Raw genomic sequence first — 24,662 nt, 5'->3', positions numbered from 1 at the left:
TAACTCCTAGAGGTCAACTGGAGGTCAAAGTATGAATTCTTAAAAATCTCGCGAATTCAGTGGTTAAACAAAACAAACAAAAGGATAACCCCAGGTAACTTTCAACGGTGCTCTTTAATTTGTCCTTGAACCTCATTTTCAAGGTTATTTTGAGGTCAACCTCATTTTTTTTAATGGGTACCCCTATTTTTTATGGCGGAATCGAAAAAAGTGAAGACTCTCACGTATGGATGAGTTGAGGTTTGAGGTTAATGTGACCTCTAGGGGTCAGATGAAGGTCGAACTGTGGCTTTGTAATAGTACCGGGATTTTAGTGGTACAAGGAAGCAAATAAAGGTCATGGAAACCCCCATTTTCGACAGCGGCAATCGAAAGAGCGGAAAATTTCACATCCAAATATCTACTTAGATCATAAGTCAAGGGCGAACTTAAAGTTTAAGGTCAGTCGAAGGTCATCCAAACTTAAAGACGCCCTAAAATTTTTTTCATAATGGAGAAGGGTATTTATTTAGTAATTGCTCATCGGAGATCCGTAACCTTGAATTTAACCTTCAACCTCAATATCAAGGTTTTTTCAAGATCAATTTTTTTTACTTTTAGCGTTACCCAGGAACAACGACGTGGACGTAGTAAAATCTGTCCCTTTGGGGTGCTTTATTTTCGTGAGTTCCCCTCGCCTCTCACGATCGGGGTGCTTGATTTTCGTGAGTTCCCCTCGCCTATCAACAATGATTTTTTACGCTTATTTTCTTAATAACTTGATTAGCCGGTTAAACTTTTTAAGGTTACTATCCCATACCTATTCATTGAAAATCCACTAACAATTTCACTTGGTTCTATCCTCAGGAAATGTACTATGCCTAACTTTATCGTTTTGAGCTTATTCTTCGGGACAATTGCATTTTCAAAAATTAATATTTAAAAAAGCAACATATTTGAAAAGATTTTACCATTCGAAAATCTCCATAAAGCATTAGTGCATTAGTCGGACTGTAGTAGAACTTTTTTGTAAAAGTACTCAAATTATAATTTTCATTTTTTGAAAACATTTATTTGGGTTGCAAACTTTTTGTTTTTAATTCTGATTGATTTTTGAGTAAATTTCGATTCGCTGACTTAAAATGGAACGCCTCACTGAACGAGAAAGAATATTACTTCTTATGATGAGAGGCTGGGGTGGAGTAGAAAGATCTTACAGGGCAGTGAGAAATCTTTTTAATGAGACATTTCGGGTTAATAGAACTCCAATTGCTGTGTCTACTGTTCAGAATACTATTTCAAAGTTTGTAAATTTTGGCCATGTCAGAAATCAACCTAAGTCAGGCAGACCACGCTCAGCAACAAATGAAGAGAATTTATTAAATGTTCTATTATCATTCACTGAAAATCCACATAATTCCATCCGCAGAGTTGCTCAAGAGCATGACATAAGTACATCGTCCGTACATATCATTTTACAAACAGCAAAATTCCATCCGTTTAAAGTACACCTGGTTCACAAGTTGAATGAAGACGATTTCGATCGTCGTATTGAGTTTTGTGAAGATATGATGGCACGCATAATTGAAAATCCAAATCTTCCATCAAACATAGTTTTCTCTGATGAAGCAACTTTTCAACTTGACGGAACATTAAATCGACATAATTGCAGGTACTGGGCTGCGGAAAATCCACACTGGATGCGAGAAGATAAATCGCAATATCCGCAGAAGTTGAATGTTTCGGCTGGAATAGTGAATAATCGAATCATAGGGCCATTCTTTATTGACGGTAACTTAAACGCTCAAAATTATGAAGAGATGCTTCGTAATCAAATAGTTCCAGCAATTAGAGAAATAGTCGGAGACAACTTCGAAAATACATGGTATCAGCAGGATGGTGCTGCAGCTCACTATAGACGAGACGTTCGAATTTACTTAGATGAGGTGTTTGATAATCGGTGGATAGGAAGGAGAGGCACAATTGAATGGCCAGCTAGGTCCCCCGATTTGACGCCTTTAGATTATTTCTATTGGGGTTATCTAAAGGATCGGGTATACAATTCGAGCACTTAAAATAAGATGTGCTGATGTAAGATAAATCATACGTGAGAGGCCAGGGGAACTCACGAAAATCAAGCACCCCGATCGTGAGAGGCGAGGGGAACTCACGAAAATAAAGCACCCCGATAGTGAGAGGCGAGGGGAACTCACGAAAATCAAGCACCCCGATCGTGAGAGGCGAGGGGAACTCACGAAAATAAAGCACCCCAAGGGGACAGATTTTACTACGTCCACGTCGTTGTTCCGGGATGCTTACAGTACTAGCACCTTCACTCTTCTGTCAGCCATCACCATATCATGGATTTTATCAATGATTTCTGAAGTGGTAACATCAACATGGCGTCCAGAACGTTCAGCGTCTTTTGTGCTCATATGGCCACTCCGAAAATTTTGAAACCACTTATAAACCATTCTAATCGAAGGTGCATGCAGAACAGTTATAAGGTGATGTTCTGTTTCTTGTGCGTTAATTCGCACGGAACGGACTAGCCCAGACTTGGCCGACGTACACGTCAAATGCCGTATGTAAATTGCTGTTTTAATAAAGTGTAAATAAATGTCCGAAATGATGAGTTTCTTTGTACAACCAGTCTCTCTCGTAACTAGGTGAATCGCGATCATCAACACTACCGGACGACATAAGCCCTCGTTAATTTTCCGCGACGAAGCGAATGTGCCTTCCGAGCCTTTCCCCTTAAAATAATTTGTGACGCGACGTTATTCGGGCTTAGTTCCCATACGGAATTCAAAATTATTAACGTACGTGTGACACGCTTTGAACTTCATATTTCAGGTTACCAGTATTATGGTCCAGGAACTAAATTGCAGGAAGGAATTGATCAAGGAAATCTAGGCATCAATACTTTTGACGCAGCTTGTAGAGAACATGATATAGCTTATTCAAAAAATCGAGAAAGTGTAGAGTATGGAAATATCGCAGACAGAATTTTAGCTCAGAAAGCTTGGAAGCGAGTGTTCGATAAAAATTCTAGCATTAGTGAAAAAACAGCTGCTTATGCTGTAGCTAACGCCATGAAATTAAAATCTAAATTTAGTATGGGACTCAAGGATAAAAAAAGACAAAAAAAACTCAAGTCAAAAGGTCGCAAAAAAAATATCAAAAGTTAATAGACTTGAAAAACATAATCAAAGCTGCCAATACTAAATGGCCCAAACATAAATGTGCTCGAACGATCATTGGCACTGCTTTAAAAAGAGCTCGTGAGGCCGATAAAAAAGGTTGGTCGACAAATTACCATCAAAACTCCACGAGTTCTGCTAATTTCGAAAAAAGTGGGTGGAGGTTTACCCTTTCTCATTGCTCTATTTTTGCTGGTCCAAGCGCAACTAATGCTCTAGCTGGTAGAGCTGCAGGAATCGCAAAAGCTGTATAGTCTGTAAAACGACAATTAGAAGAAAGGAAAAGACACAACAAAACTATGGAGGCTATTGCACTAGGTAAAGGGATGTATCTTAAACCATATAAAACAGGCTATGGACTATACCTCAAACGTTACTTGGGAACAGCTATAAAAAAAATTGAAGTTAATTTATTCGATAGAGCTCTTACAAACATCGACTTAATGAAGTATACCAAATTTCCGAGGAGTGTTCATGAGAAATGACTTACCAAAGTCTAGATCACATTATTGAGAATCAGCTATAATTAACCTCGATGACGTCAACGGAATAGGCACACACTGGATTGCTTATCGAAAAATTTGAAATAACGTCACATATTTGGAGATCTTAGACCTCCATTTAATCTAATGACATATCTTGGAGTTGAGGATGTAAAATACAATCCAAAAAGATATCAAAATTTCGTTACCTATAATTGCGGTCATCTTTGATTGCAGTTTTTGTGTAGGGCTATATAAATAAAGACACCGTAAAAAGTTATCAGTCGTATTGAAACAGTCATGGAAGAATCATTCACTTTTACTTTCGGGTAATTCTGCTCTACTGGAAGCGCAATATTTCCCACTCATTGAACTATTAGCAAATAAAAGATACGTTTTAGGTTTAGTAGAATTTTTGACATTCAACTCTATACCTAATATAGATATAAATACTAATAAATTTTACGTTGGCGATAAACCACCTGTAATCTTACCTTTGGATAGTTACGCAATTGAAGATATTGATAAATTTCTTTGTAAAACCTTAGAGTCTGAAGTAGCAGTGAGTCTGAAACTGAACGATAATTCTTTGCGTTGTATATATGAAAGTTCAGAAGATATAGATTTCCGTCGTTAAGATTCCATTGGTCGAGTACTGGGATTTGCACGGCGTAAACTAGAAAAAAACAACTCTCACCATTTGGATCTTCCAGTAAAAATTCTTAAAGTAAATCCTCTGAGAGTCAAGTGTAACATTACCTCAGATACATATATAAATGGGAGTAAGGTTCACGATATTCATGAATTTTTTCCTGCAGTACCAGCTGGATATAAAATTATCGAAGTTCCTTCAAATGTGATTTATCTCCCAGTTACCGTAAAGTGTATAGGTAATTTACAATTACGCATCGTTGACCAAGAAGGAAATTTAATAAAATTTCGAGGTGAAGTGATAACAATTACATTACATCTGAAAAGTACGTCATGGGAATCGTTTAGAATTTAAACAGTTGTAATGGCTATATAAGCAGTAAAATATACAAACCAACCATCAGTCGTCGATGGGAAGTAAAAGCGACAACACAGCGAATTCTGAGTGTCAATCGTCATCGAAAAGCGGACGGAATAATAGAGAAGGTTGTAGAAATACAGTCACCTATCGCCTTTGATAAATCTTTGGCTCATTATGAGATTCATACTCATCAACCGTACACCGATATATCTTTCAAAAATAGCGATAAAATTCGCATATCAATCCAACATCAAGACCTGTGTCTTTTACCATCTCGTAGCTCATTGCGTATTTGTAGTAGATTATGCGACGATAACAATGCAGTCTTAACGAATACTCTATTTGTGAACAACGCCATCTGTCACTTATTTGAGGAAATTGGGTATGAGCTAAATGCGATAAAAAACGTTAGTCTAACAACTATTATGAAAAATTGGCTATCACTTAATCCAAGTCAAAATTGGATTGCTGAAATTGCCAGATGGATAATAGAAAATGATCAGAAAATAATCAACGACGAAGGATATTTCGATGTCACTATTCCTTTAAACTTCTTTTTCGAATTTGTTAAAGATTATTGCAAAGTATTGGTAAACATGAAACATGAACTAATTCTCACATAATCGAGCAATGATTTAAATGCCGTTATCCAAACAACAAAATTAGTGGAACTAGAAAGAATCATCGAAAACTTTAAGATTGATATAACACGCATTGAATGGTTTATGCCGTACGTTACTGCATCGAATACTCAAAAAATTCGTCAACTTGATTTTCTGAAAAGAGAAAGAAGCATTTTAATGAGTTTTCGTAGTTGGGAATTATATGAGTATCCCATGCTACCGATGAACACTTTTAATAGAATTTATTTAATTTAATTTAATTTAATCGCTTTTAGTAGAATGGTTTATTTTCAATCGATAAGTTGATGAAAATTAAATCACTTTCAATCATCTTTAATAAAAATTACAGATAAAATGTAAATTCACTATTGATTTCAATGCTATTTAATTAGTTTCAATAATGCTTTCAATAATTAATAGCGACAATTATCGCTTCCAATAATTATCGTTTCCGACGCTTGGAAAACTCGAGTGCAATTCACCGGTTGGAAGAATTCAAGGAAAGAGTGGAGACACCACCGATTCTAATATCATATTTGCTTGACCCGTTTCAGAAGAATTGTGATGCAATTAATCATTTATTTATATGTGTTATATAAAATTAAACCGGTCTTAATCACGTTTAATTTGTATTATAAATACTCAAAGAAATTATTTTTTCTATTTAATGTTTTCTTTTTTTAAATAAAAATAATGATTTATGAAACAGATGTTGATGAATTTATCAATAATTCTCTTGTATTCAATTAGGTTAAAAAGTAAATTAACATATTAAAATTATTTTTTGCAGTAGATTTGTACAAAATACTAAACGCGATATTTATCTTACTCAAGGAGCAAGAATTGTTTCTAAAATGTTGCAATATACTTCTAGCGATATCTCGAATCTTCACGGTAACCAATAAAAATGCTGCTAAAATGTTGCCACAACGTGCAAAATGTTCGCCCTTGTTTAAAGCCAAACTTTTGTAAAAAAGTTTTCACAATATTTTCATTTACTAAAGTAAATTTTTTATAATGTTTTAGCAACGTTGCCTAACCCTGCTAAGACAAAAACATTCAACCAGATTCAAAATCCAATCAGCTTTGAGTCTATTTCTGAATCTTACAAATAATAATTGAAATGCATTAAAATAGAATGAATCTCAATCCACATTAATATTTTTTTATCCCGAAATTAATGTTACATATTTATTAATTAATTTTAGGATTGAAAAATAATAAAGAGGATTCAGATCAATTTCACTTTATTGAATTTAACTTACCATATGCAGGACTCAGAAATAGACTCAAAACGAATTAAATTTTCAATCCGATTGAATGTCCTAGTTTTAGCCGGGAATGTTGCCAAAATGTTTCCAAATATATGTTAATGACAACATTGTGAAAATATCAGGGAAACATGTATCAGCAACATTTTAGCAATATTGGGCATTAAACAAAGGCGTACATTTTACACATTGTAGCAACATTTTGGCAACATTTTCATTGGTTACCGTAAAGGTTGGAGATGTTGCAAGAAGTATGTTGCAGAAATATTTCAGAAATAATTCTTACTGCTTGGGTATAAATCATACTACACATATCATGTCGCAAATGAATCGGAAAAACAATTGAATTAACTCATTTTACTCACTGTGTAAAATAGTTTCAATTCATTTTAAATTAATAGTATTGGAATTGAGTAAAAATGATTTATTTGAAATTATTACTATGATTTTTTGAAACAATTCCAATTGCAGTATTAAATGTTATTAAAGAAGATTCATTATTTATGTTTCAATCAATTGAAAAATAATACTTTACTTACAAGCTGCAATATTGTTCAGCATGTATGCTCAAAAATATTAATAATGTGATGCAGTATGTATACTAAATAGGATTGAAAATCATTTCTATTGAAATTAATTAGAAAAAATTCATTTGACAGTGATGTATGCTATTGAATATTATTGATGTATTGTTCAAAAACTTCAATCATTATTAATTGTGAATCTGAATCCCAATAAAACACCCTTAAAACTATTTAAAAAAAACTAAAAAAGGAATCAATTAAATTGCATTAAATATAATTCATTTAATGCTGATCATTCTCATTGAAAGTGCAACGGTAGTCGATTCGATTAATCGATTCGTTCGTGATTCGGTACACTCGCGATGCTAGAATGAACGACTAAGAGAGAGAGAGAGAGAGAGAGAGAGAGCGCGAGAGTTTAAAAAGTTCAGATAAGCCTCAGCTGTTACTTAGTGTACGAGTAGTACCGCCAATTAGTTTTCACTATGTTTCACCGTTTTCATAAAATAGTTTATTGGGATTTTCAATACATGCGTGAGTGAGCGAGGAAGCAAGCACAGTAACAGCATCACAGCAGCAACAAATAAAGCAGCAGTAATGGAGCAAATTTGGAAGCGAGCAAGGCAGAGCAGCTGATTTGAGGAGCACCTTTTATTCTCTTCAACAATTACGGCTGATCACCGTCATTGCACCGCAGGGTAGGTGCACGTCCCTTTCATTGCGTGACAAAATACTAGCGAGAATATTTTGTCGATCACGATCGTTATTTTTTGTATTCGCGCCGAGCATTAGTTTTCGCGGCAAAGTTTCGAATACTTTCTCTCTCTCTCCCCGTATTATTATTAATCATTGTAAATCCTATTCACGTCCGTTAGTCTTTCGGTCCGTCAAAAACTAATTTTCTAAAATTAAACACTATTAATTTTATTCGCCGCATTACGTCATTTCGTTTCCTAATAGTTTAACGGATCTATCACGGATTTAATTTTGAACTGATTTCATCTAGGTGATTAGTCGGATTAAGTATTAGGTCACTCACACCTAAAATAGATCGAGTGTCACAAGTCAGGTAATTTAAGGTGAGTTCAACTCGGTTGGAAAGAAGACACTGAAACGAAAGTATCAAACGTAAAGGTGAATACTCGTATAACCATACGTGGTTAACGGAGCGGCGGTTAGCTCCGAATCGTGAGAGTTTGTGCTTTAATAAATTCCTATTGTACTAGCTAATTCACTCTGTTACAAAAAATATTAAATATTATTTAATTTAAATTGAATTTAATCATAATGATTCCTTCGCTTTCAATGACCATGCTTTCGAGGTGTAATATTAATAGATATTAATAGACGTAAAAGGTTTCAGAAATATTCCTTGAAATTTTTCCGAAATATTCCTTGAAATGTTTCAGAAATATTTCTTGAAACTTTTCTGAGATATGGCAATGTCTGAGATAAAAACCGTTCTGAAATATTTTCATAAAATATTTCAGAAATATTCCATGTTCTGTGGGATATTGAACACTATGAACTTGTCGAGTAATTGTATTCACTCATTGATTTATAATTATTTAAAATTGAATTTGTAATTTTCAGATAGTAGCTGTAATACTTTGTGATACTGGTATCGCTCTACTAGCTTATATGGACGGAATTACAGGCAGCCCGACATTAGGAGGTGTTGTATTAGCTGCTTCTGCAGCAGCTGGCTCAGCAGTTTATAAGGTAACAATTAAATAGTAATAAGGGAGTAATGTTTTAGATAACTATAGAGAACCAAGACTAATGCGTACAGGTATCTAGTGTACCTCTGTAACGTTCCACGTAAACGTAGTTCTTGAAATTACAATAACAATAAGAATAACATATATGTATATCATAATATCTAGGTATATCACTACAAAGAAACATAATGTAACATTCATTGATTTCATGCGGTACATACTATATTGATGTAATATTGCATAATAATAATGTTCCGCCGAACTTCGCACTTTGTCGTTAGACTTGTCTGAAAAAGAGTAAAGTAGAGTGAGCTTTATTTATACATGGGGTATAACCCAGTAGGATGCAATATGTACAGTTTGTTACAACATATTTTATATACTACAACAATAATAATAATAATAATAATAATAATAATAATAATAATAATAATAATAATAATAATAATAGACTGTGGACATTGCGCTGCACAAGCGGATGGACACAGCTCCGGAAGGACACCGACGAGACAGCAACAAGACAAGCACGACGACGAACAACAACGCAGAGACGCCACAGACGAAACGGAAACGTTCGCTGACCGGAACCACGCCGGAGCCCTCACAAAAGAGGCCACCGACGACAGTTTCGACCAAAGACTGGCAGACCGTTACACGGAAAAAAACAAAAAAGAAAACGGACGCAAGGAATCGACCTGACAAGGACAGACCGGCCCACCAGAAAAGGGGACTCGCTGTCCTCGTTAAACCGGGGACACATGCGTCGTACTCCGATATCGTCCGAAAAATCCGGACAACGATCGATCCGAAGGAGAGTCACGTACAGGTGACGACCCTGAGGAAGATTAAGAACGGTCTGTGCCTATTGAAGCTGCAGGTAGACGCAGACAAACCAGACGGACGCGACGTATTTGAGCGACAGATCCAGGAGGCCATCGGGGAAGCGGGCAGTGTCAGGGCTATGACTTCCAAGGTACAATTGGAGATCATGGATCTGGACTGCGTTGCGACTCCGGAAGACGTGACGGACGCGCTCAGACGAGAGTCTGGGCGAGACACAGACTTTCGGGTCCACATTTTCGGTCCTAACCGCGCTGAGCAGTATATGGCGGTCTGCGAAATGGAATCGCGAGAAGCCGAGGCGCTGCTGCGGCGCGGTCGGATCGGAATTGGCTGGGTGCACTGCCGCGTCCGAAAAAGACTGACGGTGACGAAATGTTACAGGTGCCTGGGCTTCGGCCACGTGAAGGCCGAATGTACGGGCAAGGACAGGACAAAATGCTGCCGCAAATGCGGCGCATCCGGACATTACGCGACGGAATGCAAAGGAGAACCGGTCTGCCCACTGTGCTCCGAGGCCGGGCATGGGGACGTCGCCCACCTCGCCGGAAACGGCAGGTGTGCCGTGTTCCGGGCCGCGCTGGAGGAGTGCAGGAGGCGTGCCGGAAGACGGACAGAGTAGTACAAGGAAACTTGAATAGAAGTAGGACTGCAGACATGCTCCTACCGCAGATAGCCGACGAACATGACGCGGATATTCTGATCCTGTGTGAACCATACAGGAAAAGGATGTCCCAGACATACATTACAAACAGGACAGAGACCACTGCTATCTGGGTAAGGGGCGCCGCTCAATTTCGAGTCTCCAACCGCGGAGTCGGGGACGACTACGTCTGGGCTACAGTCGGCGCTGTCACTTATGTCAGCGTCTACTTGACACCCAACTGCACCGCGGCGGAGTTCGAAAGGAAGGCGACGCTGTTAGAGGACGGGATCAGGGACCTGCCCGGAGATGTCATCGTTGCGGGGGATCTTAATGCGAGGGCGATCGAGTGGGGAATGAACGAAACGAACCGACGTGGACGACTGCTGCTGGAAATGGCCGCAAGGTTGGACCTAACAGTAGTAAATACGGGACACACGCCGACGTACAGACGACCAGGGATTGGAGACTCCATCCCTGACGTGACGATGACGTCGGACAGAATCCTGTCACGGCTGAGGGGGTGGCGGGTGGTCGAGGACTATACAGCCAGCGACCATCAATACATCGTCTTCGAAGTGGCGGGACGGACAGAAACGAGACAAACGAGAATCCACCAACCCCCGCGGTGGAACCTTAACAAACTTGACCGACAAAAATTTTCGGAGGAGTTGACGGCGGCATCAGCCCCGGGGTCGAAGATTCCTCCTGAGCTAACGGGCCGGCGAAGAACGGAAAGACTGACAGACGAGACGGCGAAATTAATAAACAACTTGTGCACCAGCACAATGACGAAACGACGACAGATACAAAAAAGACGACCACAATACTGGTGGACGGACGAAATAGCCGAGCTACGCAAGATATGCCTGGCAAATCGGCGACGTGCGACGAGGGCTGGAGGTGGACCCGAAAGGGAAAACCTTCAGGCCATATACAAAACAGCACGGAAGACGCTGACGAAAGCAATACGGGACAGCAAGACGCGATGCTGGAGGAAGCTCTGCGAGGAGGTGAACGAGGATCCCTGGGGAACCGGCTACAAGATTGTGACCGGGAAACTAGGGGCCCGAGTCTCACCGGCACTTAAAGATGCCGAAACAGCAGGACGGATTGTTGACGGATTGTTTCCGACGCACTCGATTAGGACAAACGTGATGGATGACGTGGACGCACAAATGCCCCCCGCTTTTACCGCTGAGGAGCTCATCAGAGCAACGAATGCGGTGAAGACGGGTAAGGCACCGGGACCGGACGGAGTACCATCCGAGATCCTCCGGCTCGTGGCTCGTCTACGGCCGGAGATACTTCTTGACCTGTACAATACGTGCTTGACGACAGGAACGTTCAGCGATCGGTGGAAGGAGGCGAGGCTCGTTCTTATTCCAAAAGGTAGGGGCGACCCTGGCACTCCTTCGGCCTACCGGCCGTTGAGTTTACTTGACACTACTGGTAAACTCTTTGAACAATTACTCAGACCGAGACTGACGGACGCGATACAGGCCGGAGGGGGTCTCTCAGATTTGCAATTCGGCTTCAGGAGGGGTCGGTCGACGATTGGAGCGATCCAAAAGGTGATTGATTCTTTCCTGGAACTAGACAGACACTGCCATGCGGCGCGACCCATTGTGCTGCTAGCGACGCTCGACATCAGAAATGCTTTTAACTCGGCCAGGTGGGTGGATATCTTGGAGGCGCTGAAAAGCAACTTTCGGATTCCACCGTACCTGGTTCGGGTTGTGGAGGATTATCTGAGAAACAGACGAATAACGTACGAGACGATCGAAGGACAGGTAACGAGACAGGTCACCGCTGGGGTGGCTCAGGGGTTGATACTGGGACCCGACTTTTGGAATGGTCTATACGATAGTCTGCTTCGGCTTGGGATGCCACTCGGAGTGACCCTCGTCGCCTACGCTGATGACGTGGCGGCGGTGATCACGGAGAGATCTCCCGAGCTGGCGCAGCTGACGTTGAACCAGACCATGAGACGAGTTGGACGATGGATGACAGAACACGGACTGCAACTCGCAACAGAAAAGACGGAACTTATGCTTCTCACGAGAAGACGCATACAGACGATACTACCCATGAGAGTGGGCACATACGAAACGGAGACCAAAGGGGAAGTCAAGTACCTTGGGGTAACCCTTGATACGAAGATGACCTTCTGGCCTCACATACAGAAGACAGCCCGAAAAGCGGCAGAGAGGATAACATCCTTGAGCCGCCTGATGGCAAACACGACGGGACCGAGACCAGGAAAGCGGCGACTGCTAATGGCGACAGCTCACTCGATCCTTTTATACGGCGCGGAAATATGGGCAGATTCCTTGAAGACAAAGAAGTACTGTAAGACAATGACGATGGTACAGAGACAGGGCGCTCTGCGAATCGCTTGCTCCTACCGAACAGTCTCTGCGCAGGCTGTCCTGGTGGTGGCGAGCGTAATACCCGTGGATCTTCTTGCCTCGGAACGCAAAAGGATCTATGGGAGCAGCGCAGACATAGGACGAAAGAACGCGGCAATCGTTGAACGCGAAAGGACGATCGACATGTGGCAAGACCGATGGACAGAAGAACGAGGTAGCAAATGGACGAGACGACTGATACGGGACGTGAGACCGTGGCTTGGAAGGAATTTTGAAGATGTGAATTTTCACGTCACCCAGCTCTTGACGGGCCATGGGTACTTTCGACGGTACCTCCACAATATGAACCGAGTACGAACACCCGACTGCAAGTATTGTGGACACGAACGAGACGACGCGGAACACACGTTTTTCGGGTGCGACCGCTGGACAAGACTCAGACGAGAACTAGAGACAACAGTTGGCAACATCACCCCCGATAACATTGTAGAGGTGATGCTGCATAAACCTGAATGGTGGCGTTTAGTCGCTACCTATACGGAAACCATACTAAGACGTAAGAACGCGGACGACTGTCTGAAGGACGACTGAGCAGACGGATTGACGCGACGTAACGACGCACGGTAAAACGATACGAACGAAGGAACACAGACAGAACCCCCAGTCAGAAGTAATATCAACATAGTCCCTGGCTGGGGGAAGGACAACAAGGAGATGGCGGTTTAGTGGGTAGGCCTGTCTTTTTTTTTTTTTTGGGGAGTCCCACATACCTCCTTAGATCAAGACTAAGGGAAATCCGCAAAAAGGATTCCGCAACTCCTTGTAAAAAAAAAAAAAAAAAAAAAATAATAATAATAATAATAATAATAATAATCACAGCATTTAAAAAGATAACACAGGCCGACAGAATTTGACAAAAATATCTTACCAAGAACCCGAGTATAGTTTTCCGAAGGTTTTTTGCGCGCTGAATCCGAATCCGAGGTCAGAATTACTCTGGTGGCTCCGGTTTTCGAGATATCCTAACCTTAAAGTGCAAAAAACGCGATTTTTGCCTGTATTTGAGGTTATGTAGCAAAGAAAAGAAATTTATTTTCAAAAAACTGTATACATCAAATTAAAGTATGAGTTTTCTTCTTTCAAATGCCGTTGAGTATGCTCGGATATCTTTTTTTTTCACGAAGTTACACAAATTTGAAAATTTCAAATTTTAGGAATTTAAAAAGCACCACACCATTCAGCCCAAGCTATCTAACAAGTAACCATATTAAAGAGCCACTCACCAATTTAAACCAAACTTGGAAAATTGTCAAAACACTAAAAAATATTGTGAGCATCGTGCTTCTATTTACAAAATGCTCTCTTACGGGTAGAAACCACCCCTGCCAACCCCTAAACAGGCTCACCCATATAACCCTGGGTAGAGCAAGTTTAGTTAACTGCTTTTCGATAAAAAAAACTCATTTTGCAATCACAGGTATGCGTACTAATCTCGACCTAGATAAGCCTCATCCCCAAATACCTGCTGAACCCTTTAAAACCACCCCTACCAACCCCTAAGCAGGCATACCCACATGACGCTGGGTAGAGCAAGTGGTTAAAAATTTACTTTGTTTATCAAAAAGTACTTAATTAAACATGCTCTACCCAAGTTTACGTGGGTTAGCCTGCTTAGGAGAAGGTAAAGGTGGGTTTAAGGGTCGAAAATAAAACTAGGATGAGGTATATCTAGGTAAAGATGTGTGCGCCCATTTTTGATTGAAAAATTAAATTTTTTCATTAAAAAGCACTTGGCTAACTTGCTCTACCCAGCGTCATGTGGGTGTGCCTGCTTAGGGGTTGGGAGGGCTGGTTTTAAAGGGTTGAGGAGGTATTTGGGGATGAGGCCTATCTAGATCATATTAGTACGCATACCTGTGATTAGAAAATGAGTTTTTTTATCAAAAAGCAGTTAATTAAACTTGCTCTACCCAGGGTTATGTGGGTGAGCCTGTTTAGGGGTTGGCAGAGGTGGTTTCTACCCGTAAGAGAGCATTTTGTAAATAGAAGCACGATGCTCACAATATTTTTTAGTGTTTTGTCATATTTCCAAGTTTGGTTTAAATTGGTGAGTGGCTCTTTAATATGGTTACTTGTTAGATAGCTTGGGCTGAATGGTGTGGTGCTTTTTAAATTCATAAAATTTGAAATTTTCAAATTTGTGTAACTTCGTGAAAAAAAAAGATATCCGAGCATACTCAACGGCATTTGAAAGAAGAAAACTCATACTTTAATTTGATGTATACAGTTTTTTGAAAAAAAATTTCTTTTCTTTGCTACATAACCTCAAATATAGGCAAAAATCGCGTTTTTTTGCACTTTAAGGTTAGGATATCTCGAAAACCGGAGCCACCATAGTAATTCTGACCTCGGATTCGGATTCAGCGCGCAAAAAACCTTCGGAAAACTATACTCGGGTTCTTGGTAAAATTTTTTGTCGGCCTGTGTAATTGAATCAATAACATAAATTTAGTAATCACTAGAAAAATATTAATCGTATAACATAGTGGAAAAGTACAGCTTAAATCATTTTAATTTAGTTAATAAATTAAAGAAATATAAATTGTAGATTCAAGCTCAAATTAATCAAAATAAATATACCATACTGCAATGTTAGTATAGGCCAATTCCATCTCAGATCATGCAGAGCTCCCCACACACCTGTCACCAAGCTACTCCAAAGTATTTTTTTATTGTTCTAGGTCAAAAATAAGAGGACCCGTATTTTTTCTTTTTTCTCTCAGATGCATAGTTCCGTCAATAATGCAATCGGAAAATGCACTGCTGAAAAGGGAAAATTGAGAAAATTTTTCCAATTAAATTTGGTTTCCTCAATTTTTTTTTTATTTTTCGATACAATTAAATAATTTTTATGTCATCTATAGTAGAAACGAAGTTCTTCAAGTCGAATTTATCAAAAATATGAATGTATGCATTTTTCGGGAGAAAATGCATGTTTTCGAAAAAGTGCATCTTGGAGAAAAAATTGTGTATCTCAAAAAGGCCATAATTTTTTGCGCTCAAATTTTTTTTATATATTCTTAGTACCAATACCTTCAAATCCATTCGATCAAAATTTGCTGTTTTTTCGTTATATCGCTTAAAAAAATTAAAAAAAAAAGTTTTACTTTTTCAAGTCAAACGGGATAAATACATTCAGGAATTCATGTTAGCGACTATGTAGGTTAATAACTGAACTACAATAACATGTAACTCAAAGAAAAAGCTCACTTTTATTCAATCATGTCTGCAAGAAATGTAAAATTACACGATCATTTTTTTCTGTTTGAGTTGATTACTTTTACAACTCTCTTCACTTTTTTAGATACAACTTTCACTTTCTTGCCCTTGTTTACATTTTCGTTTTTCTTCTTATGAGTACTTTTCTTTTTTTTTTCATCTTTTTTCACTTCAATCCATGGATGCGCAGCCGTTCGAGCTATAATACATTCGCTCCTCCCGTCCGAGACAACAGATTTCCACATGTGGCAACGTTGAATACCCTGATATTTCTGGAATTTGTGTCTTTGCTCCATTTGACTACTACGAAAATTGTTTATCTCTGCAGTTTCCATCAAAATCAGCTCTATAGAAGTTGTGTATTTTGATACATTTTCAACAAAACTTTTAGCAGTTTGAATAGCATCAGATTCAGTACTGCGTAAATTATGCACTGTTGCATAATGCTTTACCAAACCACCTATACCATCTACAGCACCCTTTCCATGACCAGTAGCAGAGAATATCCATTTTTTACTCATACTTGCATTTAAAAATTCATTTAACTGGAATCTATTTTTGAAATGACTTGCAGCGCCATCAGATACTAAAGTTATAGAATCAATCGAATTTCCATACGTTTCTTGTGTGTATCTAGTTATATGTTCAAGAATTATTTGTATTGCTGCTAATGCATGAGAATAATCATGTTTTAAGTCTTCACTAATTACAGTATAACTCTTTGTAATTCCGCCTATGTAGCAAACAGCAGTGAAAATTGAAATCTGTTTATTCACCCAATGATTCCCTTGAACTGGATTTTTCAAAATTACAGACCAATTCTCAGCAAAATCTATATGCATCAGCAAATGTTGATAATTTAACGTCACCCTTTCTTTCTCAGCTTTGATTTCCATTCGCTGTACCTATGTATTTATCGCGTTTGACTTGAAAATGTAAAACTTTTTTTTTTAATTTTTTTAAGCGATATAACGAAAAAACAGCAAATTTTGATCGAATGGATTTGAAGGTATTGGTACTAAGAATATATAAAAAAAATTTGAGCGCAAAAAATTATGGCCTTTTTGAGATACACAATTTTTTCTCCAAGATGCACTTTTTCGAAAACATGCATTTTCTCCCGAAAAATGCATACATTCATATTTTTGATAAATTCGACTTGAAGAACTTCGTTTCTACTATAGATGACATAAAAATTATTTAATTGTATCGAAAAATAAAAAAAAAATTGAGGAAACCAAATTTAATTGGAAAAATTTTCTCAATTTTCCCTTTTCAGCAGTGCATTTTCCGATTGCATTATTGACGGAACTATGCATCTGAGAGAAAAAAGAAAAAATACGGGTCCTCTTATTTTTGACCTAGAACAATAAAAAAATACTTTGGAGTAGCTTGGTGACAGGTGTGTGGGGAGCTCTGCATGATCTGAGATGGAATTGGCCTATAGTTAAAAAATAAAATGTGGTGTAGGCCCAATTGTTAAGAAAGAAGAGCTTGTAACCATACCATATAAACTAACATAGTTACTTATAAACTAACACCATAAATAGACTGTAAATCGGTGAATTTAGTAAAAATCCTCGCTTCGTCATAAGTACTTTTGATTGGAAAAACTCTCTAGGAAGGACTAAACAACTCCGGAAATTTAATTTCTTGAGAACGAAGGAATATTGTATTTGAGGTAATGACCTGAGGTTAGGAGATATTCTGTGATTATAGTAAAAGCACTGATATTAAAAGAAAGAGAGACATATGTTGAGAGCAAGAAAGCAACGGGGTTGGTGAGTTTCTCGGTCTCTATTCGGGTGTGAAATTTTCGAAGCTTAAGTAATGTAAAAAGGGAAAAAAGCCAGTGTTTGAGTTCTTGTATCCTCTCAGTTTTAAAATGAGTGATTAAGAGCAGATTGAGAAGATTCATGTCATTTATGACAGCAAAATTCTTCTAAGCTTTAATCTTTAGGCCAGGATAATGGAAAGTCAAATGTTGGTTTCTGCTTGACTGTCTATAGAACAGTTGATTTCGAGCGTGAAGATTAGTGGTAAGGTAACACGGATACTAGGTGCATACTGTTTTATAGGCGAGAAGAGCGAGTGCAATATTTCTTTTGAATTGTACAGAGAGCCAGCCTAAACGTAATCTATGAAAAGAGATATGAGATTTTGTTCTCTGTTGGGATGAACGGGATGTAGCCTATTATAAAACATACGCATGCATTATGAGCTATGTGAAGGGTTGATAATCTTATTTGGTAGAGGTTAGAGAAAACTATTGAAGCATAGCAAAAGCGAGATAGAAGAAGTGTTTCGACAAGATTTTTCTCAGCGATAATGGAGAGAGCTTTCTTGTGGAATTTAAGGGTGTTCAATATAAAATATACTACTGTGGGCAAAAAGTAAGGTGAATTTTCAATTTAAACTTCGCGGGCTTAACATTTCGGGCTAGTTCTTTTTTTCTTGAGTTGGTAGGACTGCGAATGACATCTGGGACAAATTTCATGTCAATGTCATCATCAGTAATATATTTACGCTTGTGTTTACCAAACGACCAAGAGTGCATGTTTCGATTTTTACAATGTCTGATTTAATTGAGCAAAGAAGTGCCATCAAATTTTGTTTGCGGAATGAAATTTCGGCTGCGGAAACGTTGAGGATGTTGCGGAAGGCCTTTGGTGATTCTACCATGTCGCAGAAAAATGTTTATAAGTGGTACAAAGACTTCAAAGAGGGTCGAGAACGTGTTGATGACTTGGAGCGCTCCGGACGACCATCGACGTCAACAGATGATCAACACGTCAATAAAGTGAAGGAATTAGTGCTCGAAAATCGTCGGTTGACTGTTAGAGACCTTACTGATATGATCGGAATATCAGAAGGATCTGTGAAAACAATTTTGAAAGACCATTTGGGCCTACGAAAAGTCAAATCTCGTTTGGTACCGAAAACGCTCAATTTCTTGCAAAAAAGTCGCCGCGTTGATGTGTGTGAAACAATGCTTTCTGACTATCAGGACAAGCTCAAATGCATGATTACGGGAGATGAGACTTGGATTTATGCTTACGACCCTGAAACAACCGACCAATCAAGCGAATATCGTGCTAAAGGCGAGGCCAGACCGAAAAGAGCACGTCAAAGTCGTTCAAAAATCAAGGTCATGATGACAGTTTTCTTCGATTTTCGTGGTGTGGTGCACTATGAATTCCTTCCACCCGGCCAAACTGTTAATAAGGAATATTATTTGAGCGTTATGCGTCGTTTGCGTGAAGCAATTCGTCTAAAAAGCCCGGAATTATGGGCCAACAACTCTTGGTTTTTGCATCACGATAATGCACCATCTCACACTGCACTCGTTCTTCGTGACCATTTCGCCAAAAATTCGACGCATATCGTTCCGCAACCACCGTATTCGCCTGATTTGGCTCCGTGTGACTTCTGGCTATTCCCAAAACTCAAGAGACCACTCCGGGGAACGCGTTTCGAGTCGATTGAGGAGATAAGAGCTGAATCGAAGAAGGCGCTGATGGCTATACCGGAAAGGGACTATTTGGCATGTTTCGAGGATTGGAAAAAACGTTGGCATAAGTGTATTTTATCGGGAGGGGATTACTTCGAAGGGGATGACATTGATGTAGAAGAATAAATAAAGATTTTTCATTTTACAAACAAATTCACCTTACTTTTTGCCCATAGTAGTACCTTCTTTATGACATCTGATACATGGTATTTTCATTGGAGGGATAATGATACAGTGACTCCTAGTCTCTTAATAACTTGGGAAAAGGGGATTTCACTGTTATTTGTTTTAATTTTCGGTAGGTAATCAAGGGATAGCGAAGAAATGTAAAGCTCGCCACCAATTAGAATAACTTTGGTTTTGGCAAGATTAAGCTGAAGGCCGTTATTCTGGGCCTACTCACCACTGATTGGGCATCAAGTTGACCTTTTTCAAGTTTTTGGAGCAGCTGCGAAGGTCAACAATGGAGGTGTATTTGGGTGTTATTAATATAAATTAGATATTTCGAGAAATATAGAACGCGTGAAAGATTGATAAAAATGGAAAAAATCAGCGTGCCAAGCACACTGTCCTGCGAGATTCCAGTTTGAGTTCACAACCACTGGTATATCAATCCGCCCTGGTCAATAACGGCCTAAAATCTGACTGAGAGACAACTGAAAAGCCACTGGAGAGATTTATCCGTGAGATTAAAAGATCTGAATTTCTTGATCAGTAAGTCATGTGGTATTGAGTTGAAAGCTTTGGATAAATCGAAAAGAATGAGTATAGTATTATTTGTTTCTTTTCAATTGCAAAATTTATATCGCTTAGTAGGGCTATTAATGTTGTCTCTACAGAGTGATGCTTGCAAAAATCTGCCTACCTGTGGTTCAATAATTCATTACATTCTAAGTAGTTTGAGAGCTATATATGAATGATACACTCGTGGATTTTAAAAGGTTCTGAGCTGGGCTATAGGTCTAGTGTCAAAGAATAACTGTGGCGCTTTAATCTAGCATAGGGGGCAAATTGAAATCCTTTTCTACAAATTTAGAAAAATAAATGTATCAATGGATTTGTTTATAATTGCTGTGAGTTGTAGTGTCAAAGCTTGCGCGCCGAGAACTAGCGTCTCTCTGTCAAGTCATTGAGTCCTTTGCCTTTAGGGATCAATGATTTAATATCATCCTAGACTTATCTTAAAATAACATTTCGGTAGGTGGAAAGGCGGAATTAAAAAGATATTAAGAGGGGAGAGCTTGCAAATATCGTCAAACTTATCTTCCGTTATAGGTCGGAACCGATATGCCATCTGCGCATAGTGGATCTTTAGTGTGTCAGCAGAGAAAAATAAAAATGTTCGCCATTTCAGTTTGGGGTGGCTTGTTATAGTTTAGAGGATATATAGCTATTTTTTGCAGAGTCATATTCACGGAGGATATATTTTTTTAATGTTTTATAATGAAAGAAAGCAGCAAGATTTCCAGTGTTCGTGACGCGCTTAAGTGTGGCATCTCTTGAACGCATACGAGAGCAAATTTATTCTTAGAATCATGGCTTTTTATTGGAAGAGATGCTTATTGAACGCTTGGATGCAAGCTCATCGAAGGGTATCAACTGAGGGTAAAGAAATGTTAGACAAAGAAATAGGATTATGGCTTAGTGAAAGTTTTTGAGTAATCAGTTTTTTAGGGCAGCATTGTCTATTTCATTCATGAAACGGTCGTGAAGAAAAGGTTTTCAGTGTTTCACAGGGAGCGGAGAAAGCTATGAAAAGTTCTATTAAGTCATGAAATGGAACGAAGGGGGAGAGATATTGTGAAAAATTTTAAATAAATACAGTGTAGTTTACTATGAAAAGATCGACGGCAATATGAGTAACAGAGTCACTATTTGCAGTAGAATGAAGTATTGGTTCAAAGGAGACGTTTTTGAGGGTATTTATGTCGATCAGGTCACGCAGAGATCGAGCTTGCAGAACTTCAGTAGTGATGTGAGAATCAAAATTTTCGGTGATTACTACATTCATGTATATTGAAAAGGAACGAGCAATGGAGTCAAAACAAAACGTTGGAATACTAGCGGTAGGACAACGAAAACAACAGTAAATAAAAGGTTAAAATCATGATATTTTATTTGAGTTATCAAGAATTCCGGAGTTTTATCAAAGTTCGGATCTGAAACTACGATACAAGGATTTTAACATTAAGTTGGTTACGGCCGTAAAAGTCAACACCATCACCCTGCTTGCTTTCGTAATCTAGTCAAAAAAACTAATAGTTTAGACGAGCGAGATGGGAGTCGCAAATGCTTTTATTAAGTTTGGTTTCCGTGATGGCTATAAGATAATAGGTTTTAATAAGAGCCTGAGCTTCGAGTAGGACAAAGTATGACTTATTGTTTAGTAAATTTATATTAAATAGATTGCTAATTAGCCAAGGCATTTTTGTCCCCTGCATGTCCGCGTAAATAGCTTTGTATATAGAGTCGTGGGCAAAATTTCAATAGTCAAAATCAACTATCTCTTTACATGATATCCCTTGTGGAAATTATTGCTTGTCACATTCGTTGAAAAACTGGAAAAGAACGGAATTAAATATTATTATTATTGTTGTTTTGGAAAAGTGTTCGAGTAACAGAGCATGTAAACAGCGATTGCACGTGCACCGGCGAGGAGCAATTTGATACATAAACACCTGACCGCTTTTTGCGACAGTGTGCTTGTATCGGCGTGTATGTTCAGATGTCCGTGATTATATCGCTAGCGTGTGTATGTATATGAATGAGTAGAAGGAGCTTCACTACGAAGCAATTCATGGATAAAAGTTATGGACTGCTTTGTAGCGACCGGGCATCTGTCAGCGTGCACGTGAGAGGCGTTGCCGGATACACCGCTTATGTGATTGAGACGTGTGTGTATGGAAGAGCCTGACTATTGAATTAGCCTATGTTGTTGGTCAGGCTAAGCATCATTGATTGTTTGTGTTTGCGCGCGTTATTGACATATTGGAATTAGCTATTAGGTATTAGATAAACGTATTCAGCAGTTTATCGGGTAGATTCAATTTAGATGCGATGGCAGGTCACGACGATCTCCAGGCTTACATGCGGACACAAGGTCTAATTACCGAGAATAACCTGGGGTTGCATCGGAACTGTGTTTTCCGCAAATACCTTTCATGTTAGCCGATGATCTTGTGTATCTTATCCATCTATACCGATTGGATTGGGTTGGGTTGGATGAGAAGTGACTGATTCAACTCTGGCGTAATTGTAACCAGTTTATCATAGATAGCAAGCTGGAAAACCCCATTGTTCATAAACATTCCGGTGAGCAATCGGGTGCAACCGCACTACCAGTAATGCTGTGTATCCAAAAACTGAATCTAGGCATTAACAAACTTTTAAAAGCATTTTTAAAATCTTGGGGATAACAAGTTCTCGAATTTTTTTTATATATTAGTCATTTTTACTAACAATTATTGTTAGTATTCTTCTGCAGAATACATGGTAAAGCGGAATTCTGATTTATGCCATTTCAGTAGAACTATCGATATAAGATTGATTGTAAATAAACTCGAGGCAAACAAAAAAATTTTTTCATTCCAACTACTAGTATAACCTTCAGTATAAGAGACGAATATTGTTTTCAGGGTATGATCATAACTTTTCGTGAACTTTGCTCTTGGACAATAAGCCGGCATTAGCATATGCTGGATGTCTTGCTTGTGCATATAAGCGTACACCAATCGATTTTTAAACTCTGTGCCGTTGGCCAATAAACAAACTCCCAGCTTTTCCTATCTCGTGATACGTATCCATGGAATTCTTTCAAGATTGTTTTAGCACTTACCTTTCTGATCACAATACAATCGACCAATCGTATAAGAACATCTACGAATATTAAGATGTACTCGTACAGTCATAGGATACAGTAAAATGGCGTTCTGATGTTTCCAATAACTACCTGAAACATCTCAGATCGCAGACAGCCTCATCAGCCAATTCTGCTAAAGTATCTCAGTTTGCCTTATTTCATTGCCTTCAGTAAAACGATCTTGATTGTTTTACTATTCATCCAATACACAGAATCAATTAAATATAACTTAAAATAACGGGATTTTTGAATAGCTGATTTAGTATTTTGAGTCGGTTTGACTATTGAGTAAATTTTCATATTAGTGTCTCAGACATAAATAGACAAACGTAGCTGAACGCATGCTCACATAAGCTATGATAAGGGATGAAGTATATTTTTAAACGTTAACATAGACACGTACAGACAAAGTAAAAACACCGAATCTTAGGCGTAATAACAGCATTACAAAAATAAATATTATATATTAAAAATGTATTATAGTCAGTAGTATTTCAGGCGGTAAAAAGGACTTGCACCTTTAAGAATTATAAAAAATCGCTTCAAGTTTATTACTCTTTTATGATATCGAAAAATTTTGTTATCAATAGATCTATAAAGTGGAGTTCTCTTTTATTTGTTTGACTCTGGTGGTAATTCTCTTTTCAAGGCAATTTATTAACATATTGATATATTCCATCTTCCTTTATACCTACGCTGTATTTTCTTGATATCCTGGAGGAAGTCTCTCCTTGTTCATTGCTATATTCACCCAAATTTTCAGGAAAATTATCCAAGTATGGATATGAAAAATGAAGCTTCAGGCTCATTAAGTAGCCTTGATTTTTATAGTTTTTTACCAAATACAATACTATTTCTTTGTAGTTTCAACTCATGATTTTCCAGAAAAGTTTTTGACTACGTCCTTGAAACACAACCTCGATATTTTCTCTTCTTCACTCAATTTTGTAACAGAACTATCATCATTTATCATCTTACGAATCAGAGGTCTATACTGTAATAGCGTCGGCCGTCCTTGGCCGATAATCCTTTCCCGCTATCGCTAAATTCTTTAAGGGGGAGGTAAGGGAGGCGGTGTATCGCTCCCAGCAAGGCAGAAGACGAAAGGTGATGGCAATAAATATTCTCACCTTTTACCAACCAAATACGTTTATTATAAAATCGCTACCTTGAGCGATGACGAAAAGAACAATCTATCAAACTTTAACCTAATACACAATAACTTCTTATCAACTAAATGAGATGACCGGCACGTGAGTGCCTTGCCATCTCACAACCGCCTCGATACACAATAAAAAAAGAAACTTAACCACTAGTTCAGCTGTGCCGGCCCGCGAGAGCCT

General features: G+C 38.5%; 1 protein-coding gene across 4 annotated transcripts in view; it reads left to right on the top strand.

Annotated features, from left to right (window-relative positions):
- LOC131663039 (solute carrier family 35 member F3) overlaps positions 1–24,662 on the top strand; it is a 1,047,178-nt gene that overhangs the window by 623,552 nt on the left and 398,964 nt on the right. For all 4 annotated transcript variants that reach the window (XR_009301820.1, XM_058933093.1, XM_058933091.1 and 1 more), the window contains one exon: positions 8,688–8,816. Coding sequence is in view for 3 of the 4 variants with exons in the window: in XM_058933093.1 (XP_058789076.1) it covers positions 8,688–8,816 (129 nt within the window). In the remaining variant the exon portion in view is untranslated. The remainder of the gene's footprint in view (positions 1–8,687; positions 8,817–24,662) is intronic.

This window comes from Phymastichus coffea, unplaced genomic scaffold (assembly GCF_024137745.1).
Source record: "Phymastichus coffea isolate CEN01 unplaced genomic scaffold, Cenicafe_Pcof_1.1 PCOF00030, whole genome shotgun sequence".
Taxonomy (NCBI): Eukaryota; Metazoa; Arthropoda; class Insecta; order Hymenoptera; family Eulophidae; genus Phymastichus; species Phymastichus coffea.
Note: the sequence above shows the minus strand (reverse complement) of the source record. Positions and strands in the feature narration are given on the sequence as shown.